We start from the raw sequence: 19,169 nt of genomic DNA on the forward strand, positions 1-19,169 counted from the left end.
CCGGCATCGATTTAGAGGGAGGAATGTCTGCTGCTTGTGGGTGGAGAGACGATGACGCATCAGCAGCCTCACGAGTTGGAGAACCAACACAAAAGAGCAGTCTGTATAAAAGAAAGAAACACCAGAGAAATCAGAGTGTGTAATTTCTACCAGTAGGGTAAAAAGGAAGATAACCGGACGCCTTGTCAGAAGAGGGTGGTGGCGGATCAGCCCAACCAGTGGAATCATTGTCACCATCGCCATCCTCCTCATCAGCATCCTCGTTATGAGAAGAGGTCCCATAATCTAACGGTTCCTCATCATCATCTGCAGGCGAGAGATCGGGAGAACTCACAATCATATCTGCTTTGGCCATTATACCAGTCGTAGGGCTAGGAATAACAGCCTCCGAGGGTGGCAATAAGGCAGAAGAAGTAGGAGATTGGTTCTAGTTAAAATTTGCAGCTTCATCTGCTAACAGTTCACCTGTAGGCGATCTAACCCCTTTAGAGGGAGACATCATAGGTAATGTCCCCGCAGATGAAAGAGAAGCACCAGGGATTTGCTCTGGAAGGGGTGAAATATCAGGAGAAGCCTTCATATCCCTAATCAGGGATTCATCTCCACCCTCTTCTGGGTCCAAAGGACAGTGGGAAGAAATTTTTTCAGAAAATTTAGAACCCCCAGAATGAGGACTTGTGTGATCGGGACGACTTACAGCAGCTGGTTCTTGCTCTTCCCCTCCACCGGCAGATTTAAAAGCATCCGCCATCAACTTCTCAGCAGGAGGGTCTACTAGCAGTTTCCTGCGAGTATGTTTCTCGTACTGAACTTCTTCTGCTTCGGTAAGAACCATCTTTCCAGCTGCCTTGGTTCTTAGAGTATCAGTAGCCTTAGGGCTCACTATTGGAGCGCTCTCCGGTCCCAGATCAATCTCAGTCCCTGCGGATTTGAGGGGAATCGTTAGCGAAAGAGGTTCTTCTGGCAAAGAACTTGTCGTCACCGGCATCGATTCAGAGGGAGGAATGTCTGCTGCTTGTGGGTGGAGAGACGATGACGCATCAGCAGCCTCACGAGTTGGAGAACCTACACAAAAGAGCAGTCTGTATAAAAGAAAGAAACACCAGAGAAATCAGAGTGTGTAATTTCTACCAGTAGGGTAAAAAGGAAGATAACCGGACGCCTTGTCAGAAGAGGGTGGTGGCGGATCAGCCCAACCAGTGGAATCATTGTCACCATCGCCATCCTCCTCATCAGCATCCTCGTTATGAGAAGAGGTCCCATAATCTAACGGTTCCTCATCATCATCTGCAGGCGAGAGATCGGGAGAACTCACAATCATATCTGCTTTGGCCATTATACCAGTCGTAGGGCTAGGAATAATAGTCTCCGAGGGTGGCAATAAGGCAGAAGAAGTAGGAGATTGGTTCTAGTTAAAATTTGCAGCTTCATCTGCTAACAGTTCACCTGTAGGCGATCTAACCCCTTTAGAGGGAGACATCATAGGTAATGTCCCCGCAGATGAAAGAGAAGCACCAGGGATTTGCTTTGGAAGGGGTGAAATATCAAGAGAAGCCTCCATATCCCTAATCAGGGATTCATCTCCACCCTCTTCCGGATCCAAAGGACAGTGGGAAGAAAATTTTTTGGAAAATGTAGAACCCCCAGAATGAGGACCTGTGTGATCGGGATGACTTGCAGCAGCTGGTTCTTGCTCGTCCCCTCCACCGGCAGATTTAAAAGCATCTGCCATCAACTTCTCAGCAGGAGGGTCTACTAGCAGTTTCCTGCGAGTATGTTTCTCGTACTGAACTTCTTCTGCTTCGGTAAGAACCATCTTTCCAGCTGCCTTGGTTCTTAGAGTATCAGTAGCCTTAGGGCTCACTATTGGAGCGCTCTCCGGTCCCAGATCTCCTTCTCCTCCTCTTCCTTCAGTCTCATCTTCGAAGGATAAGAACTCATTGATTCCCTTCAGATGAGATACCCGGGATCCTCTTCTGGATGAGTACATCCTCCTAATTTCCCGTAGTCCCGACAAATTCAACCTGTAATCAGGTATCTTGGAAGCTGTATGATACCAGTTACAAAAAGCTATAGATGAAAGAGAATTGGGCGTCTTGTGAGGTAACCTAAAGGTAGCTCCAGTGCAGCCTGTAGTAGAGTAGTACCAGGCCCTAACTCCTTCATATATGTTACCAACAATTGCAAGCTGACTCCGAGGATTCCCAACATATAATTGGTCATACCCGAACTGGCGAGCAAACTGATACGGCTGATACGGCTCGATTATGCATTTGTCATTTTGCCTAAAGAGGAGATAACCTGGTCTAATGTTCAAGAGCCAGTGGAAGACCCCTCCATCTAAGCGGGTAAAACCATCTGGACCAGCCATATCTTGGAACACTTGCCCATAGTCACCACCTTCAAAGTCTGGGAAACAGCGGAATAGTTAATAATTAAGGTCTCTCGACAAGATCTGACGGACCCTCACTACATATGTGCCTTCCCAAGAAGCTCCTTCCAATCGCTGCACAAAAGGGATGAACCCCTCGTCCGATGGAGATGGGGCACTCATCAAAAGAGGGCAATGAGATACGTACCATGCCATCAAATAGGTATATGGCAGGGGAACTCGAGGATTTGGTGTCACCAAACTCTTCTTTCCTTCAGAATCTACCTCCTTCACCTGAATGAATTCAAGGCACAACTCCCTCAAACCATGCTGCAAACAGCAAGTCATAGCTGAAAGCAAGTTCACAGGTCTCCCGTAAGCTAAGAGGACAGCCGGGTAGACTATCTCTATCATCATAGCATCTATGGTCCTCGTAGGGACGACACATCGCTTGAGCCACAACATGAGGAAACCGGCCAACAAGGCCCTGTCAGAAATAGGTACAGCAGCCTGGTGATGGAAACTTTCAAACTCAGTCTGTGCAGGGAAATCCTCTTCTAATCCCTCATTGACATAATGGGCCGTAGCATCGTTGATCAGAGTTTGGATTGTCTCAGGGGCACGCACGTTCCGACAAGACACATCAGCAGTTTTGTGGGATAAATTCTGGAATAGATAATCAGCCCAGGATAGCTGCTTTATACCACGTCCTCGGGCCCCCGTCAATTGAGCGCAGATTTGAAAATGACACATCACCTCCCATAGAGTGTCATAGACGTCAGGATGCTTCTCCTTCAAAATCCTGAGCTCGTTTGATCCTGGGACAAACTCCTCATAGGGCAAGTCTCCAAAAGGAAGACCCAAAACGTCATACATTTCGTGGAGAGCAAACCCCAATTCCCTCACTGGTGTGAAGAATGTACACGTCTCCGGGTTATAGTTCTCCAGAACAGCGAAAAAATTGTAATAGTTGTAGTCAACACCACATCTGGTAGCTATTACAGGACAACCAAGTCCAGATTGAGCTAAAGATCTCTCTAACTCTGTTACCACGAAGTCCGTCATTCGTGTCCACCATCCTGTCTCGGTAGAATGTACCCATCCAGGAGCTCTAAATACTGAGGAAGGGAATTCTCCTTTCGCGGCTAGAAATCTCCGCATAAAAGTGTTGGCCGTACTAGCTGTTTCTCCTAAAGGATACCCCCGTGAGAACAAGCAGGGCTCCAAAGCGGACACTTGTCGATTGTAACCTACAGTGTGTACGCCTGTGTAGGTCAAAGCTCCGATAGCTACTCCATCTTGCTCCCGGACAAGGTCCCAATCTATATGTCGAGGGACGGAAGCACACTGATAGTAAGCGATAGGAAACATCCTATGCATATCAGGGAGAAAGAAGCGTCGATCTCCTATTTGACTCAACCACTTATAGTGGCCGTCAGTCACGATTTCTTTTTGGATGATGACATGATCGCCAAACAGGAATGCTGGTTTGGTAAGTTTTTTACGGGAGTCGGTTTCGAATTTGGTGTCTGTCACCAAAATCCTGAGTACAGCTGCGCTTGGATTGGAGATCAGGGTAATACGATCCTTGTCTGCATCCTGAAAAATTAGGAGTTCCTGGCACAGATTGAATTGCATATTGGAATCGATGCCGCCCTCGCGCCCGAAATGGTGACGAAGAGTAAGAGGTTCGCGGGAGTAAGGCACTACGAAAAGAGAAAAGTACCCAGTTAGTCAATGAGGACATAAAACAAAAGGGAATTTTAATCAAAATCCCTAGAAGATTGAGAGATTTTAAACGCACAGTCCGAACCTGGCGTTGAATTTTATCAACGCAAAGGTCGAACTTAGCGTTAAGATTTTAAACGCACAGTCCGAACCTAGCGTTGAATCTTATCAACGCAGAGGTCGAACTCAGCGTTAAGACTTCGAACGCACAGTCCGAACCAGGCATTGAATTTTATCAACGCAGAGGTCGAACTCGGCGTTAAGATTTCGAACGCACAGTTCAAACCTGGCGTTGAATTTTATCAACGCAGAGGTCGAACTCAGCGTTAAGATTTCAAACGCACAGTTCAGACCTGGCGTTGAATTTCACCAAACGCAGAAGTCGGACCCCGACGTTTCAAATTCAAAACGCAAAGCTCCAACTCTGCGTTACAATATCAAAAAAACGAGTCATCTTCCTCGTTCACAAGAACCCATCTAGGGTTTTCAAAAAACTTGCCGAAGCAAGTTTTATGGCCATAAAGGTCGATACTTACCACCGACGAGGGAAGCCTGTGCCGAAGTTTTATGGCCATAAAGGTCGATACTTACCACCGACGAGGGAAGCCTGTGCCGACGGCGCATTAGCCTGAGTTCCATCACCGCCGACTGCCGAGGTCGACCGAGAACGCAGAGCAGCAGCAGCAGCCGACCTTTGACGAATGACGGTCTTCTTTCTTGGACCCATTGGGGATGAAGATCGGAGAAGATGAACAGAGTTCACCGGAGTTAAAAACAAAGAGTCTTCATTAAAAATCTTTCGAAAAAGAAGAGGCAAAAAGTCGGATGACTTTTGATTTGACCCTTAGCGGTCTATTTATAGACAGCTATGAGCTGTCAAATCGGGGCGAGATTTTAGGCCCAGAATCCCGCCAAACGTGGCCTGTGCGCCTACGTTGCTTGAACTTCCAAACGCAGAGTTCAACCCTGCGTTTTAATGTTTTAGCACAAAGAAATCTACCTGTGCGTCTGCATTGTTTGAACTTCTGAACGCAGGATTCAACTCTGCGTTTCCATTCCATGACACAGGAAATCTACCTGTGCGTGCTAACTCAACTAAACGGATCCCTCTATGTTTAAAACCAAGACATGGTTCCAAATAAATAGAGAGAGACTGATGTCAGCCATCAAGGTGACTAAAGCCAAGAAGAAACAGGCGACTCCACTGTGGAGTCTGTTGGATGAGTACAAATAGATTACAATCAGCAACAATAAAACTGTCAATCTCGATTCTACGCACAACCAAGTTCGTAATGTCTTCAGATTAGATGGAGTGAGCAATCAATCCACTAAATTTTGGGATCCAAAGTATTTCGAAAATTCGTCCCAGTCAACCGCGAACTTTCGAAAACTTTGGAGGGTGTTCTGTAGGCTGTCTAAAAATCACAATAGATAGTTGATCCCCATCAAGCCCCGACAATGGAAGTTACAATCAGACGACTTTCTAATCACTGCATCCGCAACTCTACAACCGCTACGAACACGACCTCATCTCTGAGATGATTGATCTTGATGGCTGCGACAACAGCATGACTAATATTATATTAGCAACTATTAGAGATGCTGATGAGCAGTATAATAATTTCAGAAATAAAAGGTTTGACTTAGCTAGTGAGTTGCTTGGTAGAGAGCTGTGGGCAAATATTCGTCTAAAAATCACTATGGATGATTGATTCCCGTCAAGTTTCAACAATGAAAGTTACAATCAAATAGCTTTCGTGCCGACAAACGAAGGTTGAAAATAGGAGACTTTTCACACAGATCGAGAAGAGTTACAATTCAACGACGCTTCCGACAGCTGACGAAAACTCTATTCAGTGACCTTCACAATCAACAGTGAGAGTTACAATCTGACGACTCTCATATCCTATAACAGGCAAAGATCAATAAGCAGTAGCCTTTGCAGTGTTATAATGGACGAGGTTACAAGTCAACAACCTCTCTCAAACGCAGAACTCACTTCTGCGTTTCTCAAATTCAAAACGCAAGGTCCACATCTGCGTTTCCCAAATTCAAAACGCAGACGAACAGTGCGTTCTCCAACAGACGTCCAACTCTGCAACGCAGAGTTAAAACACAAAACGCACGAACTGTGCGTTCTTCGGCAAACACTCAACACTGTGTCCCAAATCCAGGACGCAGAGTTGAGAACTCGATACACGAGCGGCCTGTGCGTCTCAAATCTCTAACAGAGATTTAACTCTGCGTCTCAAGCCTTGGACGCAGAGTTAAGGCCCAGAACGCCAACTGGGGCATTTTGACTTGTTCAAACACAAGCCGAACGGCTTCAAAACCGTTATCCCACATTCTGAGGGATTTTCGCCCACTTAGGAGCGGATTTAGGGGTTGGTTACACCCCTAACCCCCCTATAAATAACCGACTTACTCAATTGAGTAAGGGGTTGACGTGTGCTAGCATCAAAACCACATAAGATTAACAAATCTCGGCAGCTTAACTGCACGAAGGAGGAGATCTCTTTGAAGATCAACAAACTACCTAGTAGTTAGTCCATCAAATCAAAGGGGATCCCTTCATCAGCGGCAAATCAACTTGGCTATTAACCGAATCTTCGGTTCTAACAACTTTGTTACAGAGTTTCAACTCGCTCTGAGTTCTGAAACTCATTTAAGAGTTCGTAATTAAGCTTGCAACGCAAGTTAATTACATCAAACCAGTTATTCGGTTCTCAACAACTCTTTTCAGAGTTTTCAACTCGTTCTGAGTTCATTAAACTTGTTAAGAGTTCTAAACCGAATTCATCACACAAGTCAATTATTCCCGTGAGATAGGATGGTCGGATTGTTAACAGAGAGCAAGTTCGACACAAGCAATCGAAGGAGGCACTCCATCGCTACCAAGAAGAACCCAGTTTTAAACAAAGGGGAGAATCAAATTCATTCTCCTCTCTTTTGTAATCGGAATCCAAATTATAATTGATTTTGAGAGAATACAAGTTAATTTTTCTTTCATTGTCTTTTTACTGCAAATTTTCCAATAAACACCTTGAGATTCAAAACTGTAGAAAAGAAAGATTTGGTGTGCAAGCTGAAGAAGTCTCTTTCTGGTTTTAAACAATCGTCGTGATAGTGGTGCAAGAGATTCGATAGCTTCATGATTGGTCATGGATACACGAGGAGCTCATATGACCTATGTGTTTACATGCACAAGCTACAGGATAGTGAGTATATTTATTTGTTGTTATATGTTGATGATATGCTTATTGTTTCAGGAATTCATTGGCTATTCGAAAGTTAAAAAAGGAGCTGTCATCCGAGTTTGAGATGAAGGATCTTGGAGAAGCAAAGCAGATATTAGTTATGAAGATCAAGGGAGAAAGGGTGAAGGGGAGATTGAAGCTTACACAGAGGAGTTACTTGCAGAAGATGTTGAAGAAATTCAGCTTTGATGACAATGCAAAGGATGTGAGTACTCCATTGACTCCTCACTTTAAAATTTGATGGTAAATGTCGAAACATAGCCTCCCGCTCCAAGATAGTAAACTGAAACAAGATTCCACTTTAACTTTGGTACATGTCTGACAATCTTTAGAGACTACTTAGAACTACTTATCTTAATGTGCACATCGTTTCTTCCCATAATACTACAAGGCTCGTTATCCCCCAAGTACACTTTCTCAAAGTCCCCTTCTGCATAATTCTAAAGAAGCTTCCTATTAACAGAGGCATGGAATGAGGCTCCCGGATCAATAACCCATGAATCAGTGTCACTATCCATAGTAAGAACTAAGACGTCTTGCACAATATTAGCCTCCTGCTTATTTGTATCCTTCTTTAGCGCTTTACCGACTGAAGACATGTGACCCTCCTGGCCGCAGTTCCAGCACTTCCCTCTGATAGTGTAGGCATCTAAAATTGCCTATGAGAGCCTGCACGAGACTCAAAGCAATGAATAGGCGAGTCAAGAAAATTCGCCAATCAGTTAGCGCACGTCAAATCATCTCGTGCGCGTCGGTCAGCTCGTGCGCGTCGGTCAACACGCGCACACCGATCAGTCCGCGCGTATCGATCAACAAGCAACGCGCGTTCGACGGTCGGTCTCGCGGCGAAGCATACAAGTCAACAAATCGACCAAACACACAAAAAGAACAAGTCTCGGAAGAAAGAGAACATAAAAGGAAAAAAGTCGACAAAACTGCGCAAACGCAGGACGGAACAAACCGACCCGCACAAGCGCGGGTCGGACCAGTCCGACCCACAACTGTGCGGGACGGACCAATCCGACCCGCAATTGTGCGGGTCGGATTGGTCCGACTAGCGCAAGCGCAGGTCGGACTGATCCGACCCGCGCCGCGCAGTCCCGATCCCGAAACGTGTTTTGATGGTTTTGATGCTGTTTTCGCAGGATTTATCTGTTCCAGGGGTTTCTAACTGACTTGAAATCATCCCCAAACGTGGTTAGGCTGTTGTTAACTGGAGATATAGCCAAATCACTTGTTCTCATCCAAAATAACCGCATCTGGGGTCTATAAATATGAGCCAAAGGCCTCCATTTTCGAGGGCTAGAATTTTATCAAGAGGACGAGGTGCTGCTGGATTGAAGAGTGAAGGAGCATGAAATTTCAGCGAAGGTCAACGAGATCCCGGCGAACTTCGGAGCAAAGGAGAAGCTGTTCGAAGGATCCGAAGCACGTACATCCGTTCCTCGAGATTAGGCTTGGTCTTAATCTTGAGAAGAGCCCTGATTTCGCTTTATCGATCTCAGCGCTTCAAACCAGAAAACTTCCCCGGCGAAGGCGAAGCTCTGCCGAATTTTCCTGCAACCGGATCTGATTCGCGGTCGTCCACGGATTAACCCCGGCCCCGGCAAAGAACCCACGCAAGCAAGAGCCGATAAACGGATCTTGTGTTTATTTTTAAGAAAGTTGTAATCTTTTATTCTTTTGTTATTTGAATTTATTTGTAACGCTTAAAGTTTAATGAAATCAATGACCAAGGTAACTTTCGACGAAAACAAACTGGCGACCACAGTGGGAGCCGACAGCCTTTCTGCGAAGGCTGACGTGTCGCAACCTCGGATCCCGATCCCGGTTGAAACGGAGGTCGAATATGAGTTCGACCAGCAGAAGTACGAAGAATACTTGTCCTCCTCCTCCAGATCGGCCTCTCCTCGCAGATGCAGGAAGGCCTACTCCAGGAAGACCCGCTGGACGTCAACTGCAGAAGCCCAAGAAGAAGATCTTCCCGCCACCGCTGCACCCGTGGCTTACAACGCCCCGTCGGCATCCGACGAGGCTAAAACTACAGATCTGAACCCCTTAAGCAAAGGGTCGACTGTTGAGGATGTGCCCACTCTATCAAAGAGAGCACGTCAGAGGCGACGCCAATGCCTCGCACGCCAACTGGCCAAAGCCTTGGAACCAGTTGATGGAATCCGCTATGAAGCGGATCTGAAATCTAGGAGGCGCCAACCACCACAACAGAGAGTGGACAGCCCCTCCTCTTTAAAACCAGCGAAGAACGAATGGGTTCGCGTCAAAAGGACCCGATCGACTCTTCAAGAGCGGATTCACAAACGCCGCGCATTGCTTGCACAAGCAAAAATTCTTGTGCAAGAGGCCAAGAAATTGGAGAAAGAAGGAGTGGAACATAAGCCACAAAGACTGCACCAAGTATGGAGGCCAAAGTCTAAGACGACGGCCAAAAAGATCGAAAAGCGTGGGTCACTCCAATCCGACCCGCCAAAGCGCGGGTCACTCCAATCCGACCCGCCGAAACGCAGGTCACTTCAATCCGACCTGTCAAAACACAGGTCACTTTAATCCGACCCGCCAAAACGCGGGTCACTCCAATCCGACCCGTCAAAACACGGGTCACTTCAATCCGACCTTCCAGTCTGCGGGTCGTCCAAATCCGACCTTCCAACTTGCGGGTCACCCAAGTCTGACCCGCAACAGATTCAAGGCAGAAGATGTCCTGCACCTATTTCTTCAACTCCATCGAGTTCCGCACCTCCAGTTGAGATTTATGACAGTGTGGATTTGTCCCATTTTAAGATGACCATCAAAGATCGTCTTGGCCCTTCACCCGATTATCGAGGCAAAGCTCCGGTCAAAGAGCGCTTAGGCCGATTGAATGAATCTCGAGCATATTGTCAGGCTGGAGGTCATCATCCTAAGCAGTGGAGGAGAATGTATAATGAGAAAAGTCCCACAAATGACCGCATTGGATTGCGTGTTGAAATCCAGGAGCCTGTTGATGGCCGACATTCACAAAAACGTCGCCTCAGACATGCGACTCCTGAAAATGCTAACAAAGCATTGTATCCACAGAAGAAAACATACTCGTCAGACGAAGACGTTATACCTGGGAAGTCGTGCCAACACACGATAGGTTACTCCAGTCATCAAACTGACGAGTTATACTATCAAGCTGGGGATGCGAACAAATCCAGGAAAATGAGTGCCCGGGATACAGATTCTCACTGTCCATGTGCCAAAATCATCAAGGCAGTTTTATCAGAATGTTGCTGTTCCAAGACCACCCCGGAGAGAGTTTTAGTATTTGAAAGAATCTCCACCAAAACGTGCGAATCCAGACCAAGACGTTTCCGAAAGAAGAGAGCTGCTCTCCAAGATGATGAATTTCCAAAAGTATCTGTTAACATGACCGGGAGAGGAAAGTCAACGCGACACTTTAGTCCGGATCAGTTTGCCGCAGTGTCCCAGCGTATAACTCGATTGCGATCAGGGACCAGTAGACGAAGGGATTACCAAAGAATGCAGAAGGGACTGCCTTCGGATGATGAAACCTTGGATGCTTGCTCGGATGCTTGCTCAGCGATGGCTTCCGATGACACTGCATCAAGTGCAGGGCAACCCTACGAATCACTCATGATTAGCGCCGAGCAAGTGGCTAAGATTCTTGAGGACGCTTTAACCAAGCAAAAAGATAGTTTTAAATTTGAAATGGAATTGGCCATGCAGCAAATGAGGGAGATGCACGACCAGCAAATCGCGGCACTAACAACTCATCAGGGAGAGTCTAGCCGTCACAATAATCCGAACTAAGATGATAACGAGCGGGAAGAGGATAATGCCAACATGAACACCCCTCCCGTCAACAACAATAATGGGGGTGGCCCTTTGGATGATAACAACACAAAGGAGGATAACGTTACTTCTCCCCGAAATCACTCGAAAACAGATACGAGTGAGGATAAGAAAATGAGGGACTTGGAGAGCAAAATCAACGCGTTGATGAATGCTCAAGAAGTGAAGAGGTCCGGAATACCATGTCCATACCCAAGGGAATGGGAATCAATTCCATATCCGGCGAAATTCAATTTGATCAATTTCACGCCGTTTGATGGGAAGGGTTCCCCTACCCAGCACTTGATATATTTTAAGTCTCACTTAGGAATAATCTCTGGGAATGAACCTTTAATGGTACGGTCATTTGTTGGCACTCTTCGAGGAGCGGCCTTCGATTGGTATCGCCGCCTCAAGCCGGGGAGCATTAGCAGTTGGGATGACATGGAGGATATGTTTTTCACAAATTTCTTCGACGACGACACTGAGGTCTCGATCAGAACATTATTTGATGAGAAGCAAAAGGACGGAGAGTTGGTGGAGAATTTCATTAAACGATTCCGGAACAAAGCCATGAATTGTAGGGATCCGATCAGTGAGGATTTCATCCTAGAGACTTGTCACAATAACCTTTCATTGGATATTCTCGAAGCAATGGGAATGGCACCGTCTAAGACCTGGAAAGATTTAAAAGTCCGAGGGGAAAGAGCCGAACGTTTTCTCAAGAGGAAAAAGGCCGAAAGAGGTCAAACGGCGGCACCAGCCCCGCAACAGAATTTTGTTCCTAAGGGTAAAGGGAAAGCGCAAGTGAATGCAGTGGATGCGAACCAAACATTCGAAGTGGAAGCACAACCGCAGTAACAGCAGCAGAAGGCGCCTCAGCAGTCACGATGGCAACAACAGCCTCAGAAACAGAAGGCTTCGAAACCGAAATTCCCGAAGATCTACTCGTTCAAGGAAGATGAAGTTCCCGGTATTTTCAAATACCTTATAGAGAACAACAAGATTAAGTTGCCTCCAGTCCAAGATCAGGAAGACGCCAAAAGGGTTAATGACCCGAAGTATTGCGCGTTTCACAGAGCCAAAGATAAGATCCAAGCTTTGATTGACGTTGGGGTCATCACTATGAAGCAGCCTAAAGAGAAGAAGGTCGGCGCGAATGCAGTGTCAATCAGCTTCAGATCTGTCCCATTGAACTGGTTTCAGCCCGAACCCGTGATGAAAGTTACGATGAGCACCGTGAACGATGATCCTTATAAACAACGTCAGAAGGGACTTGTACCACATACGGCCCCGAATGGCGAGATTCTCTGGGTTCACCCCGACCTGATTGAAGATGAACAATGGGTCGGATCATCATCCAAAAGGAAATCAAAAGGAAAAGGAAAGTCCTGCTACGGAGCCTCTGCTATTCCAGGAGAAGATGATGAAAGAATCCCGGCTTTCCCGCTTTCTGAAGATGAACAAGAAGTCTTTGCGACCCGGAGTGGAAATGAGTATCACTTCAAGTATCCGGATGCTTCCGAGCAGTTAGCTAAGCAGGGGGTAACCAGAACCGTTCCCTCCAAGACATTAGCAGAGATGGGAATTGTCGCAACTCCTCCGACACCTGTAGTTACAGAGAAAACCCAACAAAAGCAAAAAGGGAAAGAACCCTTATACCAAGAGGGTCAGAACCCAAAGCAGTCTCGATTCAATCTACCGATTGGGAGAGACAAACCGGGAAGTTCAAGCGCTCCACCTCATTTCGATATTATGATGCAGTTAGCTAATATACCGGCTAGAATAACCCTGTATGAGCTACTGCGTCTTTCAAAGGACACAAGGGAAGCATTACAAGAAGCCTTGGCCAATTCTGAAGTTTTTCTGACTCAGGTCAAGCCGTCATCTGAAGAACTGGAGCCGCCAGTCCAACATTGCAACCTCGCGGCACACCGTTTTCCTTGTATTTCCTTCACGAAAGAAGACATGCAGACGAAGAATTCGAAGCATGACCGACCCTTGTACTTTACCGGGCACATTGGCTCCAGCGTTGATAACCGGATCCAAGTCGATCCGGGTTTCGCTGTCAGCATCATGCCGCTCCGACTAATGTATAGCCTCGGAATACCGGCTAGTAAGCTAGCCTCCACAGGCACTACGATCTACGGATTCAACACCAGTGGATCCAGACCATTGGGAAAAATTCGAGTGAAGTGCCAGATAGGGGATTTGAAGTCAGAAGTCACATGCTACGTGATTGACGCGGAAACATCCTATAACTTACTGTTGGGTCGACCCTGGATCCACGGTAATCTTATAGTCCCGTCAACTCTTCATCAGTGCCTCAAATATGTGGACACCAATAACGAAGTCAAGACGGTGGTCGCGGATAAGCAACTGTTTAAGGGATTGGAGAACTATTTTACCGACTCCCTTCTATACGGTGCCGAATCCGACACTGAACCATCGGCCCAAGGAACGGACAGCGGGGATGAAGCTGATACCGAAGCTGGGTTCGATTATGATGGTGGTTTTGTACTTAATGACATTGTACCCATTGTAATCAATCTTGACGATGAAGAATCATCGGAAAGTAGTTGTAACTGGAAACTTGCTGAAGAAATATCAATAAATGAGGATTTAGAGTACTTGTTATGTCCTGATAATATTATGAAGGGGCTGTATGATAACCCTGACTTGTATATGCCACTTTAATCATTTTGTATGATGAAAAACCAGGTACAGGATACATGTGGAACGACGCTTGTCATCCCCGCAAAGACAGGGGGTGAAAAGGAAGTCGTCTACGGTAAAGGAAGAGAATCTCCGCTACGAGACCACTTCTTGGAAGAGGAAGACAATGATGATAAACCTGCCCCTCATCTATTTAGGTATAACACGAAAGCGCGCGATCTCATGAAGAAGTATGGATATGATTTCACGCTAGGAGAGGGTCTTTGCTTCGATCGAGGTCCGCCAGTTCCACCCCGAATGGTCTATGTACCAAAAGGAAAACCCGATGATTATTATCGCCACAGAAGAGGTTTAGGTTATGTCTCCTCATCCGACGATGAGTGTTGCTGGCAAGTTATTGATCAAATTGCTAACAAAGGTAATAATGGGGATTCTTCTGATTCATCAGCTTGGGATTCCGACGTTAGTCTTGGTGAAATGTTCAAAAAGCTAATGTCGAACATGGCTACGGTCGACCCTGCGACAATAGAGGAAGACGATCAAATACCAACTTGGGAAGATCCTTGGGTTCATCACCTAAACATGCAGTATGGCGATAGGTTTGAACAAAGAGAACCTCCTACCGAGGATCAAGTGGTCCAAGTGAATATGGGAAACGAGGATAATCCGAAGCCGATATTCATTAGCGACAACCTCCCGCCTGATGAGAAAGAAGAGTTAATCTCTCTTATCCGGGAATACATCGACGTGTTCGCCTGGAATTATGAAGATATGCCAGGGCTCGACCCGAATGTAGCAGTGCATTGTCTTAATATTAACCCGGATGTCAAACCCGTCAAACAACAACAAAGACGGTTTCGTCCGCAAATCATGGAGGCAATCGAGTCCGAAGTCAAAAAGCTTATCGACTCGGGTTTCGTCAGGGAGGAGCAACATCCCGAATGTCTTGCCAATATTGTCCCGGTCCTTAAGAAGAATAGGAAAATCAGGATTTGCATCGACTTCAGAGATCTTAACACGGCCTGCCCAAAAGACGATTTCCCTCTTCCCATCACAGATGTTATTATCGATAACACGTGTGGATTCGAGAGAATGTCTTTTATGGACGGATTCTCTGGTTATAATCAGATAAAGATGCACCCAGATGATAAAAAGCATACCGCATTTAGAACACCCCTCGGTGTTTTCTGCTATACGGTTATGCCCTTCGGCTTGAAGAATGCAGGTACCACATATCAGAGAGCCATGTCGAAGATTTTTCAGGAGCATCTCCGAAAGACTGTCGAGTGTTACGTGGACGACCTGGTCGTAAAAAGTCACGAAAAAAAGGATCACATCAAGGATTTAAAGACAATGTTTGATCTGATGCGGACTCATCAACTAAAGATGAATCCTACCAAATCTTTTCTCGGAATGTCCAGCGGTAAATTCCTTAGATTCGTCGTCACAACTAGGGGTATTCACATTGATCCTGACAAAGTGAAGGCGATTAACGAATTGCAACCTCCGAGAAATCTTAAGGAGCTCAGAGGACTACAAAGACGGTTGGCCTATATCCGTCGATTCATTTTGAATCTTTCAGGAAAATGTCAACCATTCTCCAGACTCACGAAGAAGGGCGTATCATTCGTATGGGACGATGCTTGTCAAAAAGCGTTCGAGAGTATTAAAGAATATCTCTCAAAACCTCCTGTACTCGTTGCACCGAAATCGGGCAAACCGTTCTTGATTTATGTCAAAGCGACGAGCCACTCATTAAGTGCACTACTTGCACAAGATGACGATAACGGTCACGAACAAGAAGTGTATTATTTAAGCCGGACCCTTGTAGGTGCCGAATCTCGATATCCAATGATCGAAAGGGAATGTCTCGCCTTAGTATTCGCTATCCAAAAGATGTGACACTACTTGGTGGGGCAAACTATCTACGTCATCTCCAATGTTAACCCAGTTAGAATATTCATGACACAGCCTGCTTTCATGAATTGGCGGTTAGCGAAATAGGCTTTACTTTTGTCCCAATACGACTTGCATTTTAAACAACAAAAGTCGGTTAAGGGACAAGCTATTTGTGATCTCCTGGCGGCAAACCCAACTACAGATACCGCCGAGGTGTACGATGATTTGCCAGATGAAACCCACAAAGTCAACGTAACCTCCCATCAACAGGTGTGGCGTTTGTACTTCGACGGGGCCTCTCGAGCGACCAATGTAGCAAGTGCTCCTGGACCCTCTAAGATTTCCTCCGGAGTTGGAGTTGTCTTTGTTTCCCCAGGAAAACATGTAATGCCTAGAGCTTACTCGCTGACCGAGCCATGCTCGAACAACGTAGCCGAATATAATGCGCTGCTTATTGGACTCAGCTTTGCCAAAGAGCTGGGGGTCGAGTATCTCGAAGCTTTCGGTGATTCTCAACTAGTAGTTAAACAAATTCAGGGAGAGTATGAGGTCAGAAATCAAGACTTGATACCATACCACAAGGTGGCCGTTGAGATGGCAGAATCGTTTGAAGGATTCTTCATCGAATACATTCCACGCTTACAAAACACGTACGCAGACGCGCTTGCAGCATTAGCTGTGTCCCTGGCACAACCTCCCGAAACGGAACAGTTCGTTACGGTGAGAACTCACCAACTCTTCGTGCCGATCTATGATAAAGATGACAAGGAAGAGGATATTAAAGAAGTACATTCAACTCAAGTTGAGTTCGAACCCCGAGATTGGCGTTTTCCTATCATAGATTACGTCCTGCACAGAATCTTACCAGAAGACGTGAAGGAAAGGGACTCGATCCGACGAAGAGCACCAAGATTCTACTATAACACAGAGAGTCGAACGCTATATCGCAGGGGGTACGATGACTTACTACTACGTTTTTTGTCGTTTAAAGAAGCAGAAGAAGTCCTGAAAGAGACACACGAAGGGGTTTGTGGTGCACACCAACCTGGCCCCAAACTTTATGACCGCATCAGAAGAATGTGATATTATTGGCCCACCATGATTAAAGATGCGGTCGCATATGCCCGAAAGTGTCACGCGTGTCAAGTGCACGCGAATTATATGCACCAACCCCCGGAGCATCTACATCCTTCGGCGACCTCGTGGCCTTTTAAGACTTGGGGAATGGATATTGTTGGTCTCATAAATCCCCCGTCAGTCAGAGGTGACCGATTTATTCTCGCGATTACCGATTACTTCTCCAAATGGGCTGAAGCGATTCCGCTCAGGGAAGTTAAGACAAGCAACGTTATTGCATTCATCAAATACCATATTATTTACTGATATGGTATCCCAAGACGGATTATACACGACAATGGTCCTTAATTCGTCAGCAATGCCTACATTAAGTTTTGTGAGAAGTTCAGAATTCAGGACCTCTCGTCAACGGCATACAATCCCGCAGCAAATGGATTAGCTGAAGCCTTTAACAAGACTATCATCAAGATTCTATCAAAACTCGTGAAGACTAACAAACGAGATTGGGATGATAAACTCGGCAAAGCACTATGGGCTTATCGCACCATAGTTCGCATGCCTACTGGCACAACCCCGTATTCCTTGGTGTACGGGTGTGAAGCCGTCCTTCCGTTAGAAATACAAATTCCATCTCTTCGAATCGCTCTCGCAACCCAGATGATGACCGAAGAACAACATCAGAAACGTCTCGAAGAACTCGAGATGCTCGATGAAAAGCGCTTAGAAGCTCAACAACATATTGAGTTTTACCAAGCCAGAATTTCTCGAGCTTTCGACAAGAAGGTTCGACAACGGAGTTTTAAAGAAGGAGATTTGGTCTTAACTGAAAGACGGCCTATGATCCTTAACTCCAAGAAGAAAGGTAAATTTAAACCTAAATGGGAGGGACCATTCGTAGTAGAGACAGTCTACTCGAGTGGCGCATATCGCCTAGTTACCAAGGATGGTGGTCGGCTTATGATGCCGATAAACGGCAAGTTCTTAAAAAAGTACTATCCTTAGTATTTTCAGGATAACCAATGTATCGGGAAGTTCCCAGAAGAATACCGCATGTGATATTCTTAGGGATAACCCCTTGCTATGAAAGTAATGAATAAGAAATCCACACTTGGACCCTGAATGTATTCAAAGTTAAAGCGTGTTTTATTATTGATGAATGAGATTTGATCATTTTGATAGATCAACATTTCCTCACAAAATCCCCCACTGATCAAGTTAATTGACGGTGGGGCCACCAAAATTTTTCAAATCCGCGCACTTTATGTCCGGGGAATTTTATCTCGACTCCTAAATAGAGATAAGCCTACGCCTAACACGCGTTGCCGGTTTAGTCTTTCACCGAGTGAAAAAGATACAAGAATACGAGTCTGGGGGCGTTTATCCCGAATCCTAAGTAGGGATGAGTCAGCGTCTAACACGCGTTGCCGGGTGCTATATTCCCGTAAGAAATGGCGAAGTCTATGTATTCAAAATCATAGCACCAAGTCTAGGAAAATTAACTCTCTTAGCGCAACGTTACATGTGAAACGGGTTTTAATAATTCACATGCTAGCCCGATTCAAACGGTAATCGGTAAAGGTACATCAAACCCGTTGAAGGCTGGGGGTTCGCCAAAAATCCTAAAGTCTATGTCTAACACACATCGCCGGTTTAGTCTTTCGCCGATTGAAAAAGACACCAAAGTCTAAGTCTGGGGAATTTACCCCGAAGCCTAAGAAGGGGTAAGTCAACGCCTAACACGCGTTGCCGTTTAGTCTACTCCCACGAGAAAGACGAAGCCTATGTATTCAAAGTCATAGCACCAAGTCTAAGTGAATTAATTCTCTTAGCGCAACGTTATGTGTGGAACGGATCCAAAATAATCCACACACTAGCCCGACTCAAATGGTAGTCGGTAAAGGCTCATCAAACCCGTTGAAGGCTGGGGGTTTGCCAAAAATCCTACAAGTATTATGGTTGATTATTCCATATGGAATAAGACAACATAATAAATGAGACATAATGAATGAAAAAGACATATTTTCTATTAATAAAATTGAGTTTGCGGGTACAAAAGTCATGGTCAATCTACATGAAGCTTATGGCTAAGGACTTGCTGCTCTAACTTCGACAACTCTTCCACATAAGCTTGCTCGAGCTCACCCCGCAACGTAGCTTTCATGGATTTCTCATCAGCAACCAATATTCGTGCAGCCTCCGCCTTCATCTCGGCTAACTTCTTTTTGAAAAGTTCTAGCTGTTTGGACATTGTATTTACAGTACCCTCTGTATGAGCCTTTGTCATCTCCAAGACAGCTTGGGCATCTTTGACTGTCTTAAGTTCCGATTCG

The 19,169-nt window shown here is 45.7% G+C and overlaps 1 protein-coding gene across 1 annotated transcript; it reads right to left on the reverse strand.

Moving 5' to 3' along the window:
- Positions 428-1,336, reverse strand: LOC109823405. Its single transcript, XM_020389682.1, has 2 exons — positions 1,156-1,336; positions 428-1,065 (listed from the first exon to the last, which is right to left on the reverse strand). The coding sequence occupies exons 1-2, from the start codon at positions 1,334-1,336 to the stop codon at positions 428-430; spliced, it is 819 nt and encodes a 272-aa protein (XP_020245271.1).

Source organism: Asparagus officinalis, chromosome 9, assembly GCF_001876935.1.
Source record: "Asparagus officinalis chromosome 9, Aspof.V1, whole genome shotgun sequence".
Taxonomy (NCBI): domain Eukaryota; kingdom Viridiplantae; phylum Streptophyta; class Magnoliopsida; order Asparagales; family Asparagaceae; genus Asparagus; species Asparagus officinalis.

Bases quoted from the DNA above. Each gene is read 5' to 3' on its own strand.
- LOC109823405 (XM_020389682.1), bottom strand. From the start codon at position 1,336: ATGGCCAAAGCAGATATGATTGTGAGTTCTCCCGATCTCTCGCCTGCA. The intron at 1,066-1,155 runs GTTATCTTCCTT...TCTTTTGTGTAG, and splicing joins CTCTTCTGACAAGGCGTCCG to GTTCTCCAACTCGTGAGGCT.